The sequence below is a fragment of the Protopterus annectens genome, chromosome 13.part0 (assembly GCF_019279795.1).
Source record: "Protopterus annectens isolate FY-2018-M chromosome 13.part0, PAN1.0, whole genome shotgun sequence".
Lineage (NCBI taxonomy): Eukaryota > Metazoa > Chordata > Ceratodontiformes > Protopteridae > Protopterus > Protopterus annectens.
Window position 1 is genome coordinate 289,250,209 of NC_056747.1, and position 24,775 is coordinate 289,274,983.

At 38.7% G+C, this 24,775-nt stretch overlaps 1 protein-coding gene across 2 annotated transcripts in view; it reads right to left on the reverse strand.

Annotated features, from left to right (window-relative positions):
- Positions 1 to 9,036: 9,036 nt before the first annotated feature.
- ALKBH4 (alkB homolog 4, lysine demethylase) overlaps positions 9,037 to 24,775 on the reverse strand; it is a 76,012-nt gene continuing 60,273 nt past the window's right edge. For both annotated transcript variants that reach the window (XM_044053857.1, XM_044053856.1), the window contains one exon: positions 9,037 to 10,052. In XM_044053857.1, coding sequence (XP_043909792.1) covers positions 9,435 to 10,052 — 618 coding nt within the window. In that variant the 3' untranslated portion in view covers positions 9,037 to 9,434. The remainder of the gene's footprint in view (positions 10,053 to 24,775) is intronic.

Below are 24,775 nucleotides of genomic sequence, written 5' to 3' on the forward strand. Positions count from 1 at the left end.
GGACGGCTCTGAAGCCGGAGCAGACTGTCTGGAAGTCTTAGAAGGCTTCCCCGACACAGACTGGGTCGGGGGCCTTCAGGCTTTAATAAGCCACGCAAAATCAATTTATTTTTGCGTTCTTGCAGGACTCTAGGGCTGAAACCATGGCACACAACACATGAGTCCTGCAGGTGCAAAGGTCCCAGGCAATACACACAAGAAGTGTGACCGTCTGTCAGAGACGGTTTCTGACAGTACGAGTCACACTTCTTGAAGCCTGAGACCTTGGAGTCCTTAGACATACTAAGAAAACACACACACACACACAGGCCTTTAAGAAAATATTAATTTCCAGTCACACTAAAGGACTAGGAGAAGAAGGGGAAGGGGCCTAAGGCCTAAAGTTAAAGGGGAATAAAGGAAGGGATTATGGGCAAAAGAGGTGTCGATCCAAGGAAATAGAGAATTAAAACTAAAAGTTATACTAAGGTAAGTAATAGGGGTAAATCCACAAAAAGGGCTCAACAGTGTAGTGTAGTACGACCAGTAATTCCACAAAGACACACTGCAAAAGCTGGAAACACCAAACAGTTCCTTTATTTCATTCACAAGTTCTCTCACAAAAACCACTGATTGAGCGCTTTCATCCCAGAAGGGATTTCATCAGAATCTACCTCTCATACTACTATCCCCCTTAAGTAGTCAAGCTAATGAGTTAATTAATTAACTTACTAATTATTACAGCCTTAAAAACTGAACTTAAAAAAACAGTAACCATTAAAACAGGAATATACTAAAAAATGTGCATACTTATTCTATTACAAGTTACTTGTTCCTAATATAAATTCCCTATGACATAGTGTATAAGAAAAACAATACAATTGAATTAAAAAGTTTTTTAAAAATCAACAACTAACATCATATAATATAAGACATACTCTGATATTAGTCTATTTAAAATATTCTGATTTTTTATGTAATAGAGGTTTAACAGACATGATTTCATTCAATCCAGGTAGTAGGCATGCCTGCAATTTTATCTGCCACCTGGTTTCCCTTTCTTCAATATAATTTTTATAATTTCCACCTCTTGGGTCTTTCAATACTTTTTCTAATATACAGAATTTAAATTCCTTACAGGATTGTGATTCACTAATGTGTTTGAACAATGCATTGTTAATATTTTGGCATCTAATGTCGTAACCATGTTCATAAATCCTGTCCCTCAGCCTTCTCTCTGTTTTTCCCACATAGAAGCTGGGACAGGATTTACACAGCACCAAATACACAATGCCCATAGTTTGACAATTACCTTTTTCTGGTCTCAATAGTGTCTTTAAAGTATTGTTCAAAACTACTGTCTTATCCTGACATATAAATTTACACTGAGAGCAGTTCCCACATCTTCCCGTACCACCACCACTAGTCTTCACTTTACTCATTTCAAAATTCTTTTTCAAGTTTGACCCTACCTTATAGACAAAATTCGGAGCATCCCCTCCTATTTTCCACAATTTCGGGTTATTCTTTAAAATTGACCAATTTTTTGTCATGATTTTCTTCACTTCGTTAACTTGTTTACCAAAAGGTAAAATCATAGCTCTTTCATAGTTTTTATCGTTATTTTGGTTACCTTGAGTCTGACTGGCAGTACCTTTTTCTTTTATGCCTTCTTTATTACCCAATAGTGGAACATACTTAATTCCCCATTCTTTTCTAATATATTCAATGTAGTCCATAACTAGTTTTTTTTGGGTAACCTCTCTCCTTAAACATGTCTGCCACTACTTTTAACTCAATCTCTACATCTTCTTTCTTAGAGGTCATTCTTGTTACTCTTATAAGTTGACCTTTCACTATACTGTTTTTTTTGTTTCAATGGGTGGTTGCTATTATAGTGAAGGTATGAATTACTAAAAGAAGATTTTCTGTAAATTTTAGATTTCAATCCTGTAGGTTCAATCTCTAAGGTAATGTCTAAGTAGTTAATTCTCTCTGTATGATATACATGTGTAAATCTTAAAAAACTCGTAGTCTCATTCAAATATTGCACGAATTCTCCAATTTTTTCTTTTGGGCCTTCCCACAAAATGAAAATATCATCCAAAAATTTCATATAGTATTTTATGAATCCAGAAAAATTACTTTTTAATACCATCTTTTGTTCCCACAAATTGGCGAATATAGGTGCACAGGATGCTCCCATCGCTACACCCCTATGTTGTTTATAGTATTCGCCATCAAATAAAATGTAATTGTAATCTAATACTGTTTCCATAAATTCTACAATGAGATTTATTTTATCTTGACTAAAATTTGTATTGTTTTTAAGACTTTCCTCAAAAAATTCTAACCCTTCTTTTTTTGGGATACATGTATATAGATTGATGACATCTATTGTCAGAAAAACAGTATTCTTATTACATATTCCTTTATCTAGACGTCCAAGAAAGTCCCACGAATCTTTTATGATATGCTCAAAATTAGAAACAGTATTTTTTAACCAGTGGTCAACTACCACACCAAAGGGATATGTCTTTGAGCCACGCCTATCCACAATGGGCCTAAATATTAAAATTTCAATTCCCTTGTGCGTCTTTGGTATACCAAAAATAGTTGCTACCTTTGGATTATGTACTTTCAGGTATGTATATGTTTCTTCTGTGATTCTTTCATCTATGAGACAATCTTCCAAAAAATAGTCTATCTTTTTATAACTAATAATCACTTCATTTAGGGAAGACAATTGATATGTCTCCACATCATTAAGCATATCATACATTTTTTGGGAATATTCTAACGTATCCATAAATACCATACCCCCTCCCTTGTCTGGTTTCATAACTCTTGTATTCCTATCATTCTTCAAGATATTCAAGACCTCATTTTCTTTTTTTATAAAATTAATACTATATAACTTCTTCTCTTTAGATTTGAGATCATATATCTCTTGAATGATTGCTTTTTCCAAACAAGAGAGGGTAGGTTCAAATTGTGGATTATATGTACTTTTCCTTTTTAACACCTTGTGGTTACCCAAACTCACTTCCTTTTCCTTGATTTTCACATATATAAGCTAAATTTATTTTTCTTAAAAACATTTTAACTTCAATAACAGTTTCTATGTAATCCATGCTCCTAATAGGAACAAATTTTAGGCCTTTCATACATAACTGGAAATGTTCTGTACTTAGCTCTAACCCTGCAAAATTGTATATATGGTATCCTTTATAAGTATGTATTATTCCATTAACCTCAATACTTTCATTATTGTCTATCTCTTGTATCTGTCCCTGCTGTTCCATCTGTTTTCCACTTCCTTTCCTCTGACCACCCCACATCCCATTCCTGTCTGTATGGAAAATTTTGGTGGTCTGTAATAAGGTTTTTTATCATTAGCTTCCCACATTTTCTTATTTGGACCCGATCTGTAGTCAAACTTATTTTGCTTTCTTTCAGTTTTTAATATATATAATTTTGTCTGCCTTATATTCATTTAAATCCCGTTGCATTTTTTTACATTTAGTTTCAAACAACTTGTTACATTTAAAATCAATAGTCTCAATTTTCTTATAATAAATATTTACATATTCCTTGAACAATAAATCTAATTTAATTGTCCTATCTAATTTTTCTACCTGTTCTATCAAAGAACTCAATTTCTTGTCATTGTGTTTAATGATTTTCTGTATTAATTCAGTACCAAATCTGTCAAACATTTCCTTAAATTCGGATATCACATTTTCGTCAGTCTAAATCAAAGGGAAACTTGAATAGTCTCAATCCTTTGGGTACAACTTTATTTAAAATACATTCTGACAAGTAACCATTTTCAATTTGTAATTTTTTAATCAGAAACATCTTAGTTTCAAAAGTCTTTAGCATGTCCATCATTGTCCCACCAACTGTATCTTTATGATAGGCATCAGCTTTAACAGTTCCGTTAGCTTTTTCAGTCGCGCCAAAATTGTATTTTTTGGTCAAGAGGTAGTCAAAGTCATATTTAAGAACATTAACATTAAACTCTGTTAATGAATTACTAACATACCTCTTAGCTGGACCCCTTTTATTATGTCGTTCATCTAAAGTTTCTTTGTCCACTTCACCATCCATACAGTTCTCTTGGGCAGTAGTTGTCCTAGGCTTTTTACTGCCTTTATCGTAAACTTTCGGTCATGCACCTCTTTCAGTAACCCCAACCCCATTGGTGTCCACAATTAAGAATAGTTTTTCAGCACGCGATAAAAAGTCTGGGCTGGAACATATTGTAGAGCCGGTATTCACCTCGCCTCCTCTAGCCCCACTTTGACTAATCACTGTCTCTCTTAGTTCAGCGTCACTCATTTGCGACGAATGACGCTTTCTTTTTGCCTGCACCTTAAAGGGGCTCTTGTTCATATTTTCTTTTTGGGTGAGTAACTCCACTAACCTAGTTAACTCACCCTTCACCATCGCTAGTTCCGATTGAACTAGAAATAGTTCCTGACGCCGAATGGGGGAAAAATTCGGCGTGAACTCGTCTAATACCACAAAAAAAGTTGAACGGAGGCTACAAATCACGCCAGCCAAACTGATTCAAATTTCTTTTACTCAGTAAGCGCTTTCATGCAAAACATTGCTTGCACTTCTTCAGACAAAGTAAAAATGAAACACATTACATTTTATAATAACAAGTGCTTAAACCAAGCCCACAATTAAATAATTAATTGATTTTGCTTGATTAAACCAACTATTTAGCAACCATAAAATACTTAGCTTAAAGATACAAGCATACATAAAAAACGTATAAAAAATATTTATATATATGTATATTTACATGTATATCTACAGCCCTGTACATCTATTAATTAAACCAACTACTTAACATACTTATAAACTATAACTTATTTTAATTATTATAATTATAATTTAATTTATTGTGTATATATTATACTAACCAAATCCATCCATGTACACACAAATACATATGCATAGTGTTAAAATAAAAATAAAGTATTTAATCATTAGAATATTTTCAAGATCTAAATGTTTATGCATAAAAATGCTGCACATTTAGGATTCAACTATCTCTCTAAAGCTTTGATATTAAGCAAACATTTGATGGAACATGTATCATTAATGCCTGGATGGGAATAGGCATTGGTTTTTAATTGCCAAAGAAGTTCACGTTCTTGTAATTTTAAATACCATGGCCCCCCTCTAGGATTCTTGTCCACTTTTTCTACGATATTAAACAAAAAACTATGAGAATTATTATCCATAACATGCTTAGCCAAAGCATTTGATGGATTTTTTCTAGATATAGCATACAAGTGCTCATAGATTCTGTTTTTTAACAATCTTTCGGTTTTGCCGAAATAGTAGACCGGACATTCTTTACACTTTGCAAGATACACCACACCTTGGGTCTCACAATTATATTTACCATTAATATAATATTTAATGCCCCTTATCGTAAAGCTGGAACCTATTTGTATAAACTTGCAATATTTGCATCTCCCACACTTAAACATACCCTTGTTCGTTTTATAGGGTTTAAGGGGAAGCTCAAGTAAATTTTTCATAGAAGGAGCTCTTTTGTATACTACATTCAATTTTGGACCTAATAAGGAATGTAGTTTCCTATCTTGCATAATGAATTCCCAATTACTTTGTAAAATACTTCTAACTTGTATAGAATACAGGTTGAATTGTGTCAAAAAACTATTATAATTAGTATTATTGTCACTTTGGTTCATGCTTTCTGGTTCAATATTGTCCGTTAGGCTATCATAAGTTACATTCCCAGAAACAGTAGGTACTCCTTTAAATATAGACCCAAGTATACCAGCTTTCCTTTTATTATTGATCTCCACAAAAACTGCGTTTAATAATTTATTGGGATAACCTCTGTTTTCAAACATTTCCCAAAGTTTTCCACATTCCTCCTCAAATGCTTCATCTGTAGAACACATTCGAGAGGCTCTAACCTAGTTAACTCACCCTTCACCATCGCTAGTTCCGATTGAACTAGAAATAGTTCCTGACGCCGAATGGGGGAAAAATTCGGCGTGAACTCGTCTAATGATATAAGTAATAGGGGTCTAAAGATTTGTGAAAATAGAAATAATTTTCCACTAACCTGCCAGAGCCGGTAGAAAAGCACCTCGTCAGCTAAGCGGCAAACGAGATCTGAGTAGTTACCGCCTAGCATTGTGGGATATAGGGGAGCCACGAGCCGGTGGAATTAGCTCTCGAGCTTTAGTATTGGCAGAGTCGGAGCCGAGGATCAGCTCCGAACCCATCCAGCAAGAATGAAGGCGAGATAGAAACAAAGGATGTTAAGTTGTCCATCAGCAAACAATCCGAGGCAACTGAGATGGTGCATTGTGGGTAAGGGATGAGCTCAGAGTTTTTTTGTTCTCACGAGCTATTTTATCGGCCAAGTCGGTTCTGAGGATCGGAAATGAACCCACAGGTTGAGGAAGAATGAAAATGGACAACACAAATGGAACGTTATGGTGAATACTTAACTTTTTTACTGCCAAGAAATGCAAAATAACGTACTTCAGCTGCCACAGTTCTGACTACTACACTAGCTGATTCCTATGGTTGGCACTCTTGTGGATGATCCTGAAAATAATGGCCAAGTTGAAGGCCAATTTCTCTTTTTCAGTCCTTTAATGAAATCCAATAAAAGGATGTTGACAAACATGTAACACGGGACTGCTCTCTGTTGAGGTCACTCCTCTTCCACACAAAACACCCATGCATGTGTTGATTATAGTAAGCAAGACAATGTAGTGGTTGTAGAGACAAATATGAGATTGTAATGCAATTGTTTTTGGCATGGCTAATTTTGCACACTTCTGCATCTACATTTTCCCCCATTTGGCCAGGAGGATGCTAAAAAGTTATGTTTTTTTCACAGCTGTAATACATACCCTAATTCTTTCAAAGTATGCATCTGTTTGTCTACCCTCACCTTCCACCCACTGTTTAACAATGGCTACTTTTTGAGAAGCCTTTTTTTTTTTCTTTCTCAGAGATAAATCCACAAAAAGCCTTATTTTCCCTTCTATTCTTTCTGTCAATTCCCCTTTTCCTTTTATACTTTGGACTTACCGCCTCTCGTGCATGTAGCATTATGAGCCTGTCAGTCTATCTCACAGGCATTTCTTTGACTGCCAATAGACTTAAGGAAAAGTGCCAAAAAAACATACCAATAGCAGTGGAGTTTTTTCATTTTACCTACTGTTCTGTGACCACAAATGAAGTATACATTTTTTTTTTGGGGGGGGGGGTGCAGGAAGCTTGACCCTTAAAAAAATGGCAACCCTCAGAGGTAAAATTTACATAAAAAATTAATTTCTGGGGAAGCTGAATTTGGCCAGTCGACATGATTCCATTTCTGCAAGGTTATCCCCCAACCTCATTTTTTATAGGACTTCTTACCTCTAGTAACTAGCCTTACTTCAGTGAGTCACAGACTTCCTTCTCCCAGCTTCACATCCTCCTTCACAACTTCTCAGTCTGTACTATTACCCCCCCATTCCTGTGTCGCCTACCCAACTTTAACACCCCTTACACCGAAGGGTTTTTGTTTCAAAGCTTCTCCATTTTGGCACTGGTATGAGAATGAGGAGGGGGAAGGTCTTCAGTCTAAAGTGCAATTAAAGTAAAACAATTTGCAATATCAATCACCTTTGCAAACAGCAATAATAGCTCCTTATTAAAGTTTGTTAACTGTCCAAAAAAGTCTCGAGGCTAAACAAAGCTATTACGCATCTACATAACAGGCATCACCTAAACTGTAGTAAAGCATTAATTACCTCTTTGCTCCTTTTGATACAGCTTCTAATACACAAACACTGACAGTCATTTAAGCAGGACTCATCTACTTAACGGACTGTCAGTACTGCTTGCAGTGGTAGACTGGCAACTCTTACACATTACATATCTTACCCACTAATATCTTGTGACAAATGCAGCTGCCCTTTGTCTGCCCTTGCTAGGTCTTTCAATAATGTTGCCATTCTTACCCATACTTCCAATCCTTGGATGTATTCCCCTTTACACATTAGCAGGTCAAGCAGTTTCTAAATAGTTCATTCACATCCAGTACAAAATGTATCCATTACTTCCACCAGCTTTTTCTTCCATGTTTCACCTCAGTTAACAGAGAAAGAATGAGAATGTCGTCCCTCCAGTTTTGTTTTTACCACTTAACCTTAGTTATGCTGCTGAAGTAAATCGACTGGATCATGTTAAGATACAAAAAATGCTGTCCAGTTACTTCAGCATGACCACCCTCCTTCCCCTTACCTAAATAAAATCTCCCATGCGTGACTGTAGGAATCTAATGAAGGCCAGAGGTTTTTTAAATGATGCTTTTGGCAATAACACACCTGATGTGGAGAGCAGGGGAACAGTTGTGCTACATGTAACCTAGAAAAGTTTTTGAACCTGGGAAACTTCAAAGGTGCTAAGTGATTATTTTTGCTGCTGAAGTGAACAGACTGGATAATGTAAGATATCTCAAGTGTGGCTAATTTTAAAGTTATGGACATAATTTAAACAGCAATTATACTCCATAAGCAGCTAAAAAAACTCAGATCTACAACGTAACTTTAAAGACAACTAAAAATCTAGACTGCAAACTAAGTAATTTCTGCAGGAGATCAACTCACAAGCATACCTCTCAACTATCCAGAGTTTTGCTTCATATTTTGGCCTGTTTCCCATACAATTTGTGGGACTTTGGCAAATCATTGAGGAATGAAGTCACTAAAATACAGGCTTAAGAGTTTTAGACATCATATCCTTCCAAAAATGAATACTAATACAAAACTGGTTGTTCTAGCAACTTTTTAAGTTTACAGGAGAAAGATCTCAAATCTGTCCCTATTTTTGAGCCTTCATCTCCCCATTAATTCTAGCCTTCTCCCGATTTCTTGTGCAAAAGAAGTTGAGATGTATGCCCACAAGTACTACTTCATATACGGTCCAGCATAACAGAGTTCAGCCAAAATCATTTCTCTAGTGGAATAGCCACACAGAAACATACTTATTAAAAACTGAAGAAAAACACAAGTTCTGCTTTATTATCATTTTAAGTATACTAATACACATCCTTTAGTATGCACAAACATTAAAAAACATTTTCATGTTACATAACTTAAAACTCACAGACCATAGAAGGAAGACCCCTTCCAGTTCAACCTAACCATTTTCCTTTTTATCCACAGCGGACATTTAGATAATTCTGAACAGAACCTTAAGTACCAGCAGTCCACAGTCATACAGACACCTCCATTTTTCTGTTAAGTACAGCAATCCCTGTGCAGCTGAGACCTCTAAACTGCACTTTTGAGACATCTTTTTGCATGACACACCCACTTTCTGGGAGGAGGTTGGAGAGGTGTGGTGGAAGGTTACATATTAAACTGTTTCAGTGTTTAAGCATAGGTCTTGAGTCATACAGGAGCCCCTTGGAATTGCAAAGCAATATCTCGTAGCTCTTTCCCTAGGGTTTCCAGCTTCCCACTGGAGCTAAATTCTGCTGACAGTTCCCTGAAAGTACTGCAGATCCTCCTAGACCCAATATGCTCACGATGAATTGCATGTTTCCAGTCATAACGTGCCTGTCCATAAAGCACAACCAGAGAGCATCTTGGCAGGTGTATGGCAACATCCACATCTCTAAAAGAAAGTCTGTTGGAAACCCCCTCTCGCTCATCCCCAAGACATTTATCAGTGCACTTCTGTACCGCTGAATTTATTTCATTTGGATCACAGACAGGGAATAAAGGAAGTGTATTTTCAGAATCAGAAGACATGGTCAGTACTGTTTCTGAAAGAAGGTTGACACTAACCAAACGTTCTCCCCAAAGCCAGGAATCATCAAAGTGAGGGACAATGGCAGAACCACGCTCTGGATTATAGTCCAAGTTACACTGCTCAACTGGCAGAAAGTCTTCTAAAATCATGTACTTTTTCATTCGGTCAAACAGCTTCTGGCTAAATGAAGGCAAACCAGAGTAGTTCCCAATCCGTACCTTTTGTTTTTTAAAGTTGACCTTTGGACCATAATCCTAGAAAAAAGCAAACAAAACAGGATATCATAATTCTGAGCTGCAAAAATGTGTGCATTCTTATCTACCATGTTGTGCACTAGTCATTACATATTTATAGCACTATACTCTTAAGGTTTGCTTTCCTCAGCCTCCAATTCCCTACTGTGCAACTCTAAGCAAGTTACTTAACCAGACAGTGCATCATTAGCAGAGTCTGAAGAGTCCATGGGAAATCAGTGATCTACCAAGAATATATACATAAATAAGAAGGTAAAGCCAATTATTTATTCAGCCTTAAATATTAACCAAAAGAAAGTACAGTTGCATAGGTAAACTTACCATAACAGCAGATGTTCAAATGATCACTGCTGCAGTAACCTTAGCTATATGGGTTATATCTTGCCAAGGATAACAGTTAGCCAACGTCCAAAGTTTCAGAGCAGCTTCCACACGCCCAAACTGTTAGGCTGCTTGGGCTGAGATTCAAAGCTCTCACAGCCAAGGAAACAGAAGAATAAGCTTTTTCACCTAAATCTAACAGACTACTTTATTTGTCATTAGGAAAGGGATGTCCAACTGGTCCCTTATGTAACCTTTTGTGGATTCAGTGGAGACTACCGAGGGGCCAGTCTTTGGATTTTTGTAAAGGTGCTTGTGAGATTCAAGCACTCTGTAAAACCTGCGGTTTCCTAGGTGCAGGAGAGAGAGAGAGAGAGAGAGAGAGAGAGTCAGGATACAGAGTGACATCTTCAAAGACATAATCAGTAATACCTGTACATGTGGAATGGCCAATGGCATGGGAGAAGAAAAACCCAGCAGTTTCCTCTAACAGGTCTGAGCCTCCCAAACTTTATATATAGGGTGTGACATCCCCACTCTGGGCCAGGAATCAAGGAGCCTAAATCCTCACCATTGGCACGGGAGAGTGGCGTTCACTTGGAACAAAAATGGATACACCCAGTATTTACAGATGCAGCTCTTTGCATCAAGCACAGTTTCCCTTAAGAGCACACAAGGAACACATTCAGCCTGGGGTCTGGGTTTTTATGTCTCTCCCAGTGTCTTCAGTAAGACCCCCCCAACTGGTACAGCTGTAGAATTAAGTCCTCAGCCGAATGTCCAAGCCAAGTCCTGCAGTACCCTCCCTATGAAACCAGAGCTTCGTGTCCTTGCTCCAAGCAGCTGACACACACTCCGAGACCTGACTTTTACACATACACACAAATCCCTGGGAAAGGCTGGCACAGATTTACTAGCTATGTTCCCTTCTGCCCAGACTACAAAGTAGTTACACTGCCACCACACACCCCAAAGCCAGTTACTCTAAGGCTCTTGCAAGGGTACCCAATTATACTCAGTGAAATTAACACTAATACAAATGGTAATATTGACCAAACAGCCAGGTTTTCAGAAGTGGCCACAGTGTCACCAATAGATACAAGTACTTTCAAAGGTTAAAATACTCTCTAAAGGACCAGCCACAATGAAAAGTTTAAATATATTTAATAGTAAATTAAAAAAAAATGAAAGTACTAAATATCTACTTACAATAAACACCAGAGTTTCAATCACAGGAAATATTAAAAACAACACAGGTGGGCAGGTTCACCCAGTTACAGAAAAACAATACTTAACTAGATCAGTCAGGAAAATATAGTGAGATTAAAGAATTATTATTCCCTGGTTACTTACTACAGCAAGGCAAAATGAACTAGCTGAGAAATCCTTCTTTGTCAAGTTACAAAAACACAGTGCCATGGTCAGTCTCACCTAGTATTAAAACATTATTTTTGTCCTAGATTATGGAATGACATCACATACATCTGGTCCCCATGTTTCCCTCCTTGGCTAGAAGCTGCCAGAATTTATCACATGTGCCAATAACACACACAACTTTGTTAAGATCCGATGAAGCTTCTGGAAGTCATAAAACACTTCCACTTTCTACAGGAAGTAATAAACCATACTTCTTACAGACACTGCATCTTTGGCTTCATTCAAAGCTGTGAGAACATCTTTATGGCCTAGGCCCAGGAATTTAATGTTTTACTGTTTTTAAAGTTTGAGATTAACCTCTTCTCTTCTAGTAACTTTTGTTAAAACATATATATATATATATATATATATTTAAAACGTTACAATAATACATGTATATTTATTTTTTTGTCCAGCACAACACACTGTTGGTACATTTTTAACACAAGCAGCTTTACAAAAAACATGTTAAACACAAGCAGCTGTACAAATCAGTTTCATATACAAATGACATGTAATTCTTCACAAAATTCTAGCTACCTGTGCTGGCATATATTACATATCCACTGCCCTACTTCTCCTGGCAATGCCTCGCATCGTCACATAGGGTACCCCCAAAGGAAAAGTCCTCTGAGGGGCGTGTGTGTGTGTGTGTGTGTGTATATCTGTGTGTGAGAAAATCTGAATCTGGTTACATCACAAGAGCAGTGAAATTCCTTATCTTCAGAGATAGATGAATGCACACTTTCTTGAAAAGCCACCTCCCTGTTTCTTCTGAATGGGGAAACTTCAGTGGCAGAAGTATGACAGGGCACTCTGGTGGGCACTCTGGTTTTCATGAAGTCCATGAATTCCCAAGCTGTTTTCAAGAGGTCTTGTGCTTCTGTCAGTGAAAAAGTTGTTGGAGCCAGGGGTAAAAGTAAAGAGTTAGTTTACTTCAGTTTGGATGTCTGCTTAGGGGGGGGGGGACCTGAGGTTCTGACCCCAACTTTGGTTAAGTTTTCAGCAGTCAAGGTAGATGGAGTCTCTCCCTCTCAAGGCCCACAATGCAGACACTGGAAGCTGAGGCCTGCTGAGTGGCCTCAGATCTGACTGATGTGTGCGACACAGTAATGCTTGTTGGTAGGCCAAAGACCTTAACGGCCTCCCGAGGGTTTGGACCTGCTAGCCTCCAGACCAGGGAGCTGCAAAGATGCCTCACCTGAGTCAACTTATGGATTAGAAACAAATCTTTCTTAGTAACGTTAGAGTTTGTCCTTCCTTTTCTTTGGTATGAAGCTAGCCAATACTAGAGTTTGAGAAGGCCTTGCGGTAGACGTGGACTGCAACACCATTGGGAAAACTAAAGAGGAAGACTATATGGGTGGCTAGTACCTCAGCCCTATGTTTAAGGATTTTTGCACAAAATTTTTTTAACAAATTAACAGAGATATTTTCTCAGTGGGCACTTACGTGACTGAAAGAAGAGGTTTTCTGGGGGAAAAAAATGAGCCAACAGACTGACTGCGGGTATTCTAAACATACGTGAAGTGCACTGGACTGTATGGCTAGAAAGAATTGAAGATGGTGCTGACTGACACCCTTCTTGTACTCTGAGGTCTAGAAGATGATTATTGGACATCCGTCAATTAGGGATGATGCAAAGACTCTGAAAATCAGGTCATTTGCAGGCTTCTGCATGGGAGGAAGAATCAATACTGCTACACTAACTACAAAAACATCCTTTGGTACCCTTGTCTTTATCCAGGAAGCTGGGGTTGGTAACAGCTGCCATTCATAAACTGCTGGCCCAGATTTTCTGTACATGTACCTAGCCAGTCAACTACCCTCGGAGTCTGAGGCACACTATACAATCCAAGTCGCCATAAACACCTGTATGTGCTTCCTTCCATTTATGCAAACAAAAATGCACATGGTAAGCTGTTCAACCCCACCTTCTTTGTCTGTATAACACACCTATTGACCTCTGGGAAGGAACAGGTGCTGCCTACACCCTCCAAAAGACAAAGGTCAGTCTGTGTTGACTTGTCAAATCTGTCTTAAGGAAACTCTTCCTTCACTCAGACCCGATTTCTGAACACAGGTCATTAGCACCACACAATTCTTATCAAAAATTAGCTAAACAGCACAACCAATTTTTCAAAATCAAAGTTTTTAAATTAAATCATCTGTTCAGAGAGAACTAGAACGGAAGCCTTTTTGTGACAAAAAGGAACCCTCCTAGTTAGGTTGTAATGAAATGCTCATTTATACCCACATTTTTAACAACTAACTTATGAATTACTTAATGCAAAACTCCAATTTTATACTGAAACAAAGTGTGGTCAATATTGTTTTAATCACCCTTATTAAATTAAGGGGTCAATAAAAAGCTGTGTATCCCCCCCATCAATACGGTTCCCAAACAGAATGACAAACTGGACAATAAGGCCCTCCTGCCATCATCATAGTGCAACTCTGGAATCTCCCCACCTCCATATTCCCAACCCACCTGTTATAATGGACTTTCTTCTTTGTCCAGCTAACACTTTTGCAGAAGCTTGCTTTCTGGAATCAAAGGTCATGCATCCCCATCTTATACTTTTATAAAAGACAATTCATTGTAACTCATCCAGTCATCAAAAGGGGTGACGACAATGCATCATACCTCAAAAAATGCTCCAAATAAGCAAGCTAACAAATTTCACTCCATTCGATCCTGCAGGTCTGTTGCACCAGTCAATAGTCCAACCTGAGTCACCAATCTTGTGAGTTAACTCAGAGCCTCAGATAAGCTACTCTGCAGATGGAGTTTTTAGATTAAATTACTATAGTCTTCAGAAATGGTAGCCATCTTCCTGGACTCATGAAATCAACAATCTTTTTTTAATAAAAGTTTAGAAAAAATTAATTACATATAATAAGGCATTTATTTTATTTAAGGTTTTAACATTTCTAGAGAAACCATTCACTGTTTAGTTTATCAGCACAAGTATACTTTTGCTTATCCTATTTCAAAATTCCTAAAATTATAAATTAAAACTATCCATAAATTATTAACAAACAGCAATGAACCCCTCATAATTTAAATTATTATGTGTTCTTTGTTCAAGTTTTGTCTATATTAAGTAATGTTTACTGTCTGTAAAGTATTTTTATTTGATATTCTGTTCTGCCTTTATTTCTACTGCTTTATCAAATTTTCTCCATTCTACTCTATTTGTCATATCCTGTAAATGACCAGATCTCCTTGGTTTCCTGGTTTCTGCTATAAATTAATCCATAATAACCTATATATTTGGTTTGTATCGACAAAGAAGTGAATAAGTTTGTGATGATTTTTTTTGATGGAAAAGACATTTAATATCACATTTTTTAAGGAAAAACATTACCACCATTTTTCCCCCACAACCACCTGTTCCAGTTAGGTAACTGTCAGCATACCATACTGCAGCTACTAACTAATAAAGATTCTTGTTTAAAAAAATAACTAAAGTATCACTTATGACATAGACAAGCATACATTTATATAAATGAAAACAAACCACATTGACAATCTTAGTTGCAAGCATTATCCATCACAAACCACACTGACATTTTTAATTGCAAACATTATGCATCACTTATAATCTACCCAATCACTGTCAAGTCCAGTGATGGAGAACCTTTTGGGCTCGGCGTGTCAAAAATTTGGAAAATGCCTATCCTGAATCTGCAGGTGCCCCCCACCCAAAACAAAACAGAAACAATTCTTTACATATTCATTTATTTAAAAATAACAGTTCAATCTGCTATGTGTTCATAGATTCATAGGTAGGTACTAGGCTATCGGCCCTGGGGCCTACACAAGTCCAGCCAAAAAGGTACCAGACTTTTGCCACCCAAGAAAATAATTTTCCTGCGCCACTGTCAAGCAGAGCCACAGAGGTGATCCCCGGGGTGAATTTCCTATTTCCCATCCAATCATCAAGATTTTTCTTGAAGAGTGCTAATGAGGAGCTTTGTTTGATATAGATAGGTAGTTTATTCCAGAGGATGGGAAGTCTTCTGGGACAGGAATCGATCCCTCTGGCATGTTCTGTTTATTGTGGTGACAAGGTTTAGGTCCCTAGAGTGTGTAGCTCATAGGGATTGGGATTTCTTTAGGTGGAGCATGTCCAATAGCTCTGGGTTTGACACAGCTTTGTATGTTAGGCAGAGATCACCTCTGAGTAGGCGATATGCGACGGAGTAAACTGGAGTTTTTTGAGACTGTCTGAGTAGGGCACCTGTTTGAGGCCGGTAATCCTCTTTGTGACGTATTTCTGCGGCCTTTCCAGTTGCTGTAGATGTCTTGTGAGGTACATACCAAAAGGGGCATTGTACTCTATAATGGGTCTAATGAGTGACAAGTAGAGGGGAACAATTACCTCTTTTTCTGGATGAGAAACCTTTTGTGATGAGGTGTGCCACGTAGAAAGATTTCCTGACTACTATGGCAATGTGATTATCAAAGGAGAAACTACTGTCCACCTGTGTCCCAAGGTCTCATCACACTTTCGGTGTTAAGTATACTACCGCCTATGTTGTAGTTCATACCTCTCAACCTAGAAACATCAAAAATCTGGACAAGGCCCATGAAAAATAGGTACAAATCTGTACGCTGATTAACATCCGATTTGCATACATAATTATGTAACCCCACCCATTCCAATGGAATTGTGGGATACCAACTTTCAAACGCAAACTGAAGAACAGGCAACCAAAATATGACACCAGGGTCCCCCTGCATCCACTCTGCTGTCCCATTACCTGGCTATTTTGTCCCATTTACCATAAACACTAATGTGTGCATACTGCTTTACTTCTACAATGATACACTAATAGACATCTGGTAAAAGCAATACTGTTTCCCAACGAAAATAGACTTGGCATTTGGGGGGGGGGCAAAGGGTCAAAAACCAGGGACACATTTTAAACATTGCTTGTATAATTTTGTAAAGTTGCTGGAACAAAATGTTGTGTTACCACCATGCATTTCACTAGTAGGTCGTGAACCCACAACCCTATGTACTACAGTCAGAGCACCATACCACTATGCTGAATCAGCAGCTTCCTGAAAAATATGAAGAATGAAACTTACTGGCTATCATTTAGTGAATTCATTTCTCACTTCTCACCACAGCTCTCAACCTCTTAGCATAAAAAACCTGGACAAAGCCAATAATGGGGGAATACAAATTTAGTTCTCACTATAGCTCCCAACTCTTAGCACAAAAAAATGGGGAATACAAATTCAGTTCTCACTCAACTCTTAGCAGAAAAAACCTGGGGAATACAAATTCAGTTGTCACTATAGCTGTCAGCTCTTAGCAGAAAATACCTGGGGGAATACAAATTCACTTCTCAATATAGCTCTCAACACTTAGCACAAAAAAAACCTAGGCAAAGCTCACAAGTGGTGGTGGCTAGGGACTTTAGGTTCTTTTTACCCTGTACTAAAGGTACAGGGTTTGAGCCTGAGTACTTCTAGCCACTAGGTATATTGAACAGGGGCATTTTCACACAAACACAAAACTGAGAGGTATGATACACTGCTGTGCCTTAAATGGGTTGTGTGCACTATGAGGCGGTCACACAGCAACACCATTGCTGTAGTATTATAAGTTATAACCTTGAAATGGGACACATATGCAATAGGTAGATCCTCAATTGTACTTCTCATCTACCAATCCCAGAAATTTCAGCCCACTTCTGAACTTGGGCATAAGGCAGATCAGTAAACCATACAACTGTGTCTGTAATGGAGACCAGTGTTACTTGTGTTGCAATGCACTGTAGTTTTAACTGTCTGTCGGGGGCTCGGATGAATGCAACAAGTTTAGTCATGAAGTTTGATTATTTGCCAACAAGCCAACCAATGTCAGGGCAAAAAAAATGGTATTCCAACACACACAGACTCACACACACAGTTATCTGAACTAAACTTACACTTTTAGTTTAAGTAGCTAATCGCTGCTTGCTGAATCATATTAAAAATGTACGCTATCCCTTTACAGTTGGATGTGGACATCAGTGTTTTCACTTTGCTGCAGTAATTACACAGTTTGCAAATGGAAGGAAAATGTAACATTTTTTGGTTCAACAATAAAATACAAAGCGATCCAAAATTCAAGGTGAAAAAACGTGCATCAGATGTTTAGTTCATAGACTAACTTTGTTTTATTTTCACAAGCTCCAGATGTGGCCTTGCCTCTTAGCAAAATACATCATCTGCTGCTTTCAATAAAAGAAATGTAGCTATATTTACATCCACACACAGAATCCCAGGTGAAATGGTCACCTTAAAATACCCTATAAAATAGCTACCTACTGTAGGAACCAGAACAGCCACTGCAGTAAATGTTCCATTGCCCTGGCTTGAATATTCACTTCCTTTTATCACACAGCTTTCTCAAGATGCCTTTTCACTTCAAACTACTGAAGATACATTTCTTACACCTGACACACACACACTCACAGACGCTCCATGTTTACTACATAAAACCAAATGGATCCTCCAGTATGCCAGTGTAACACTTCTACTGGATACAATAACCTTTAAAGTACTTCATGAATGGTATTGCCCCCACTATGTAACTTAATTGAAAGAAATGGGACCCGTTCTAAGAAATCACAGTGGTGTGCTAGTTAAGCCAGTTACCTTCTTCTCCATAAAGCACTCACATTTCCGTTAGCTCTCTCCAGAACAGACAGCGTTTGCAGCCAGTTGGAATTTAGTTCCATTTGCAAGTACTCCCTGTGCCCGTTTTCACCAAGTGCTCCCTCTCATATAAAACTCTGTAACTCCGGCTGCGCATAAACAAGTATCTACCATAAAACTCCATTCTCTTATATAGAACTCTGTTCCTGTTCCGCCAGCTGGAAATGATGAATTAAACTCCTTCAGCTCAGTTATGACTGGCTGGTATTGCTGATGATGTCATCTGATGACATCATTGCCAACAGCGTGAAAATTGAAAATAAAGGGGAAAATATGAAGGGGTGTCACTCGGGAATCGTGACACCCTTCATTTGACAAAACTTCGGTAACGAGTAATTCGGTATGGTTGGGAGGTCTGTTGTAGTTCATGGGTACAGAGTTTTTACCAAAAGGGATGACAATGCACTTTTTGGCACTGAGCTTGAGGCCATGGCTTTGACACCAGGCATCTGTCTCAGTGAGGCCCTTTTGTAGGATGTCCACATCGTTAGGAGTTCCTATTATGGCTCCTAGTTTGCAGTCATCTGCAAACTTCGTTAGCCAAAGACCTTCTGTGTTAGCCTGTAGATACCAAACAGGAGAGGACCCAAGACTGAACCCTGTGGTAATCCACTTGTCACTGGTCTGAAGTCAGATTTGGATACTGCTACTTTCACAATGCGGGTTCTGTCAGTAAGCCAGTTGGCAACCCATCTTGTGACACTGGGATTTATACCTAGTTTAGCGAGTTTATCTATAATTCCAGAGTGGGGGATGGTGTCGAAAGCCTTGGCAAGATCTAGATAGGCTGTGTGAACCACCTTACCCTTGTCAACAGCTTTGGTGACGGCTTCAAAGAAGTCCATCAGGTTTAGGAGACATGATCTGCCTTTTACAAACCCAAACTGGGTGGGTCCAGAGTTTGGAGATTACCAATGTCTTTGTTTATAAGTTCCATAATACGTTGCATGGCCTTGCAGACCAGGCTCATCAGGCTAATGGGGCGGTAGTTCCCGGGGTCAGTGGTGACTCCCCCCTTGTGGAGTGGGATAACCATCGCTGTGCGCCATTCAACAGGCACAAAGCCTGAGGTGAGGCTATGACTGAACATGGTATTAGGTGGGGTGCCAGTTCGTTCTGTAGTTCGTGTAGAACGCAGCCTGGGATGTTGTCTGGTCCCATGGATGCTGTGATTTTGGCTTTGGAGAGTGTGGTTTTTACCTGTGCAGTCATGATTACAGGAACTTTGCATTCTTCTGGTATAGAGATGGGCTCTTTAGGGGGTGAGAGGGGTAAAGTTAGCCAGCATGTTGGCAATATCAGTTGGGTCTGTATATTTAGTGCCACTGTGCTGTAAAACTCAGAGCAGATCTGAGTGTTGCCATTGAGATTCTTGACATAGCTATAGAATGCTTTGTGGTTATCTTTAGAATCAGTGACTATTTTGTTTTCGTAACTAGCTTTGAAGGATTTTATCAGGGATCGCAGCTTCTTACTGTGGCTGACCAGGGAGCTCCTCCACTCATGGGATTTTACTCTCTTTTGCAACCGTTTCCTCCTTCTGTTGCACAGTTTGTTTATGGCAGGGGACCACCAGATTGGCTTCCTTTTTTGGAGGATAGTGTCTTGGTTCTGTTTGGGATAGCATGATCCATGCACTCATGTAAGTGCTTATAAAGTACAATTGTGTAGGATTCAGTAGTCATAACTGTACTGTTCATCTGCATGGTTGTCATGAAGTTCAGCACTTCTGTCTTAAGAAGCATGAAGTAAGCTTTGGAGAAATTTTTTTACCATGGTTTCCTTAATGGGGGCAGGATGTGGATATCTAGGGTAATTAGCTTATGGTTGGATCGGACCAATGAGGCGCTGACTTCAGGTGTGGAACACCAGTCACTCATGTTGATAATGACTAGATCTAGGATATTGTTGCCCCTGGTGGGGGTGTGGATAAGTTGATCCAGGGAATTGGAGTTTATGAATTCCAGAAAGCGTTGAGCGAAGGAGTTGGTACAGGAGTAGTTTTCCCAGTTAATGGTGGGGTAGTTGAAATTGCCTATTATTAGGGTGTTTGGTTGAACCCTAATACTTTCCAGTACATCAAGAAAAGAGGAGTGGGAATCATGGGGCATGGTCGGTGATCTGTAGCAAGCTACAATTTGGATTGCAGTTTTGCCCAGAGTTAGTTGCTCTTGAATAACCTCGGATGCATTATGCCGAGCAACTAGCTTGGAGTTGTGGATATCCTTAATGAATATGGACACACCTCCGCCTTTGGTGTTCTGGTCCAGGTTACATGGCCAAAAAGTGTGGTATGAGTTATAGCCTGGTAGTGCAGGGTTGCTCTCTGGAGCCTTGAACCATGTCACTGCACAGATATCGATGTTCTCCATTTTAAGGAGTGCCTCGAGTGAGTGCATTTTGAGATTTAGACTTCTAGCATTGAGTAGCATCACCCTCAGTTTTTGCTTGCCTGTTCCTGTTATAGTGGTGAATTTGTCATTTGAACCTTGCCTAAAAAAGGCACTATAGGGGCGGCAAGAAACTTAGCCAGTATCCGTAACCCCAGTGGTGACAGGTGCAGGCCATCTCTGGCAAAGCATCGTGGCCTGTCGACCATGTCATCCCAGGCAGACAGATACTGGACCCCTTTACAATGGCTTTATAAAAGTAAAAGAAAAATCAGTGACTTACAATAGAAAAAACTATATGTACACCGATAATCGGGCTTAAAACACTGCACCAAAAATTACACTACTTTTAATAGTAATTTTGAATTGAACTGAAAAAAAAATATGGAACACACTGCATTTGATTTGATTAACATCAATGACTTTTTGATGCCAAGGTTAAATAGATAAGTGCTGGGTCATGTATTTCTTGTATTTTTGTTCATTCAGTTTCTTTGGTAACTCGGATGTTGATGAACGCTGGTGTGTCATCCAAAACATTGTGGTGTGTCACCTTTGACACGCGTGTCATAGGTTCGCAAACATTACATATCTCATTTAAATCCTTCCTTCTTTTAAATCTAATTCCTCACCTGTATGTATTGTTCCCACAATTCCCATTTTTTTCAATGTAATTTGCTCCTACCCTTTTCTAATGATCCCAATTCCAGTTGGTTTAGACTTTGATTTCCATTTTCCAGTAATTGCTTTTTTAACAGCCACCATAATTAGAATCAGCAAGGCCCTACTATGTCTAGGCAACTCCAATTCTCAAAGCTCAGAAAAATAATTTCCTGCGATACACCAATTTGCTTACCCAGTATCTCTGACCAGAGTAGTCTGTAGTGAATTGCCAACTCATTACACTCCCAGGAAATATGTCCCTAAATTACCTCTTTTTTTTCCCCAATCACACCTCCAACATTTGCTGTCAACCTGAGGAAAAAAAAATCTCTGGAGTTTACTTTGGGTATAAAAATAACTATGTAAACATTTCCAAGCAAAAAAACTAAATCTTATAGATTCTGTTGCATATTCTGCTTAACATGCAAGGCCATGTCAAACCTTGAGCTGTTGGACATGCTCCACTTAAAGAAATCCCAATCCCTCAGAGCTACACGCTCCACGGATCTAAACCTTATCACAATGAACAAAACATGCTGGAGGAATAGGTTCCTGACCCAGAGACTCCCCATACTCTGGAATAGACAAGCCCATACATGTCAAGCAGAGCGCCTACTTGGCCCTCTTCAAAAGGAATCTTGATGATTGGATGGGAGATAGGAAATTCACCCTGGGGATCATGTGAGTCGCCCTGCTAGACAGAGGTCCAGGGAAGTAAATATTGTGGGAAGAAATATCCAAGGAATTGTTATGGCTAGGCTTGTATAGGCCCTATGGTTGATAGCCTAGTACCAACCTATGAACCTATATTTGGGAGACATACATATATCTCCCCATTGTTTCTTTGAGAACTGCTTATCCAATCTCTCCTCCCAATCCTAACGTATTCTGATTGAGTCTTATAGTCATCATGCAGTGTTTTATACGCTCTACTAATTCTTTATTATTTTTTTTTTTTTTTTTTACAGCAGCTTCTGTTCAAGGTTCTACTAAAAACTTTACTAGTGCTGATTTTTCATTTAGGATCACCCTATTTCTTTCTTAACTATATTCTGATATCATTCCTTGATAGGGCAAGCAATCTCTAACCTGCAGTCCAAATAAATTCTTGGTGTCTTCCCATTATATTACCTTTCCCTCCCTACTTATTTGCTCCCAATACCTTGGTTCCTTTGCCAGTTTTCTCCAATAAATTCCAGCCCCCTCTTACCTATTGTCTGTATCACTAATTGTAGTCATCCCTATTGGCAGAATCTCCTTTCTCCATTTCCGTGCTGGCTTAGTTCTTAGAATACCTTCTGCTACTTTATGAATATAACATTCTGTACGATTATTTTCCTTAAAGATCTGCATCCAAAATTCCAGTCTCCTGGTTTCTTGAGCTTCCCCCTGTTTCATCATCTTTTTCCACTTGGAATTACAGGTTTCTGCTTGTGCTATTGTGTAGCTCTGAAATGCCCCTTCAGAGAGAGTAATCCCAATCCACCTTGTTCTACTGGAAAAATCATATTATCTTGACTCTTGCAGTCTTCCCCTCCCAGATAAATTCATTCAGCACTTTATTTCTATCCACAACTTCTCCTCTGGTTGATAAATGTATGTCCGGCTGTGTATGAGACTAAGGGAAGTAAACATTTCAACTACTTGCATCTTACTAACCATATCACAGAGCTTCCAATTTCTCATTTTTATTATCTTTTTAGTCTCTTCCCATGTTTCCTTAGCTGCTACACCAGAATTTTTTTAATCCATACTCCCAAGTACGTCATTTTATCACATCCCCATAAATATGGAAATTGCTGAACCAATTCATGCGGGAGTACATCTACTGCCTTTGTTTTAGGTTCACTAACTTTGTATCCCAAAAAAGATGGTCCACAACACTGAAATGTCCTTTTCTGGTTTTATCAGGTATAAAATATCAAATGCAAATAGAGCCAGCTTTTCTTGAATACCACACCGATTATATCCTTGAATTTCTGAGGGTCTTATTTTCTTTGCCAGTGGTTGTAAATATAATGCAAACAACAAAGGGGAAAGAAGACACCCCTACATGGCTCCTTTGCTCAAGTAGAAACCAGACAGGAAACAACCCACTTTCAGATCACACCTTTCAACCGTACTGAATTTCTCGGCTTTTACCAGTTTTGAGGTCCAAATAACTGGGTGCCATGATTCCAGAGTGGCACGCCTTAAGTTTCGATTTTCCTGGCTCTGTTTTTGCATATTTTGGGCTTTTGACCTGATGGCATCACGTGCACAATGACGTCAGTGCCATTAGCCTGCCAGAATTGAGTACAAGTGCGAGCATTTCTGGTATTTGCAAGGGAAGGGAATTATTTATGAGCCATTGCAAGTGCAAACATTTCCCTGGTATGTCTGCGAGGAACGCGAGCAGTTACAAGGGAATTTATTGCAGGGAGTCCTGGAAGCAAGTTCGTGCTGGAAGGGATAAGGCATTACAAGGGAATGTATTGCAGGGACGTGCTGAAAGCAAGTCTGATGTATTTAAGCAGCAGAATGAAGACGTCCGTGATTTATTAAAGTAGCAGGATGAAGAACTTAAGCAAGTCCCAAGGTGGCAGGTAACGTGCTGGAAGCAGAGATTACAAGGTGTGTGGTATATCTGCAAGCAGTTAACAATGGAATTTATTGCATGGACGTGCTGAAAGGGAATTTACAAGGTGTGCATTTCCCCAGTGTATTAGCCAGCTAATTTACAAGGTGTGCATTTCCCCAGTGCATTTGCCAGCCGTTACAAGGTCTGAGCTTGAAGGGAATTTACAAGGTGTGTGCGCACGCATTTCCCCGCTATATTTGTGGGACACTACAAGGTGTGTGTGTGTGTGTGTGTGTCTCAAACCATATACCTTGAGTACAGGTAGCAAGGGCCTGCTTTTCCTACCCCACCACTAGTTCTGAAAACCATCAAGATTTCTGCTTCATATGTTTGTTCTGTTCCTCATAAAATCTGTGGTTTCCTGGATTTTTATGGCAAATCAGTGAAGGACTGAATTCACTAAATAATGATAGGCATTTGAATTTCAGACTTAATATTCTTCAGAAAATGCATAGTAACAAAACCTTTTATTCTAGCAATGTTCTATATTTTATAAGATCAATATTTGAAATCTGTCCCTATTTTAGGGCTGTATTCCTCCAATATTAATTTTGTCCAGATTTTTTGTGCTAAGAGGTTGAGAACTGCAGAA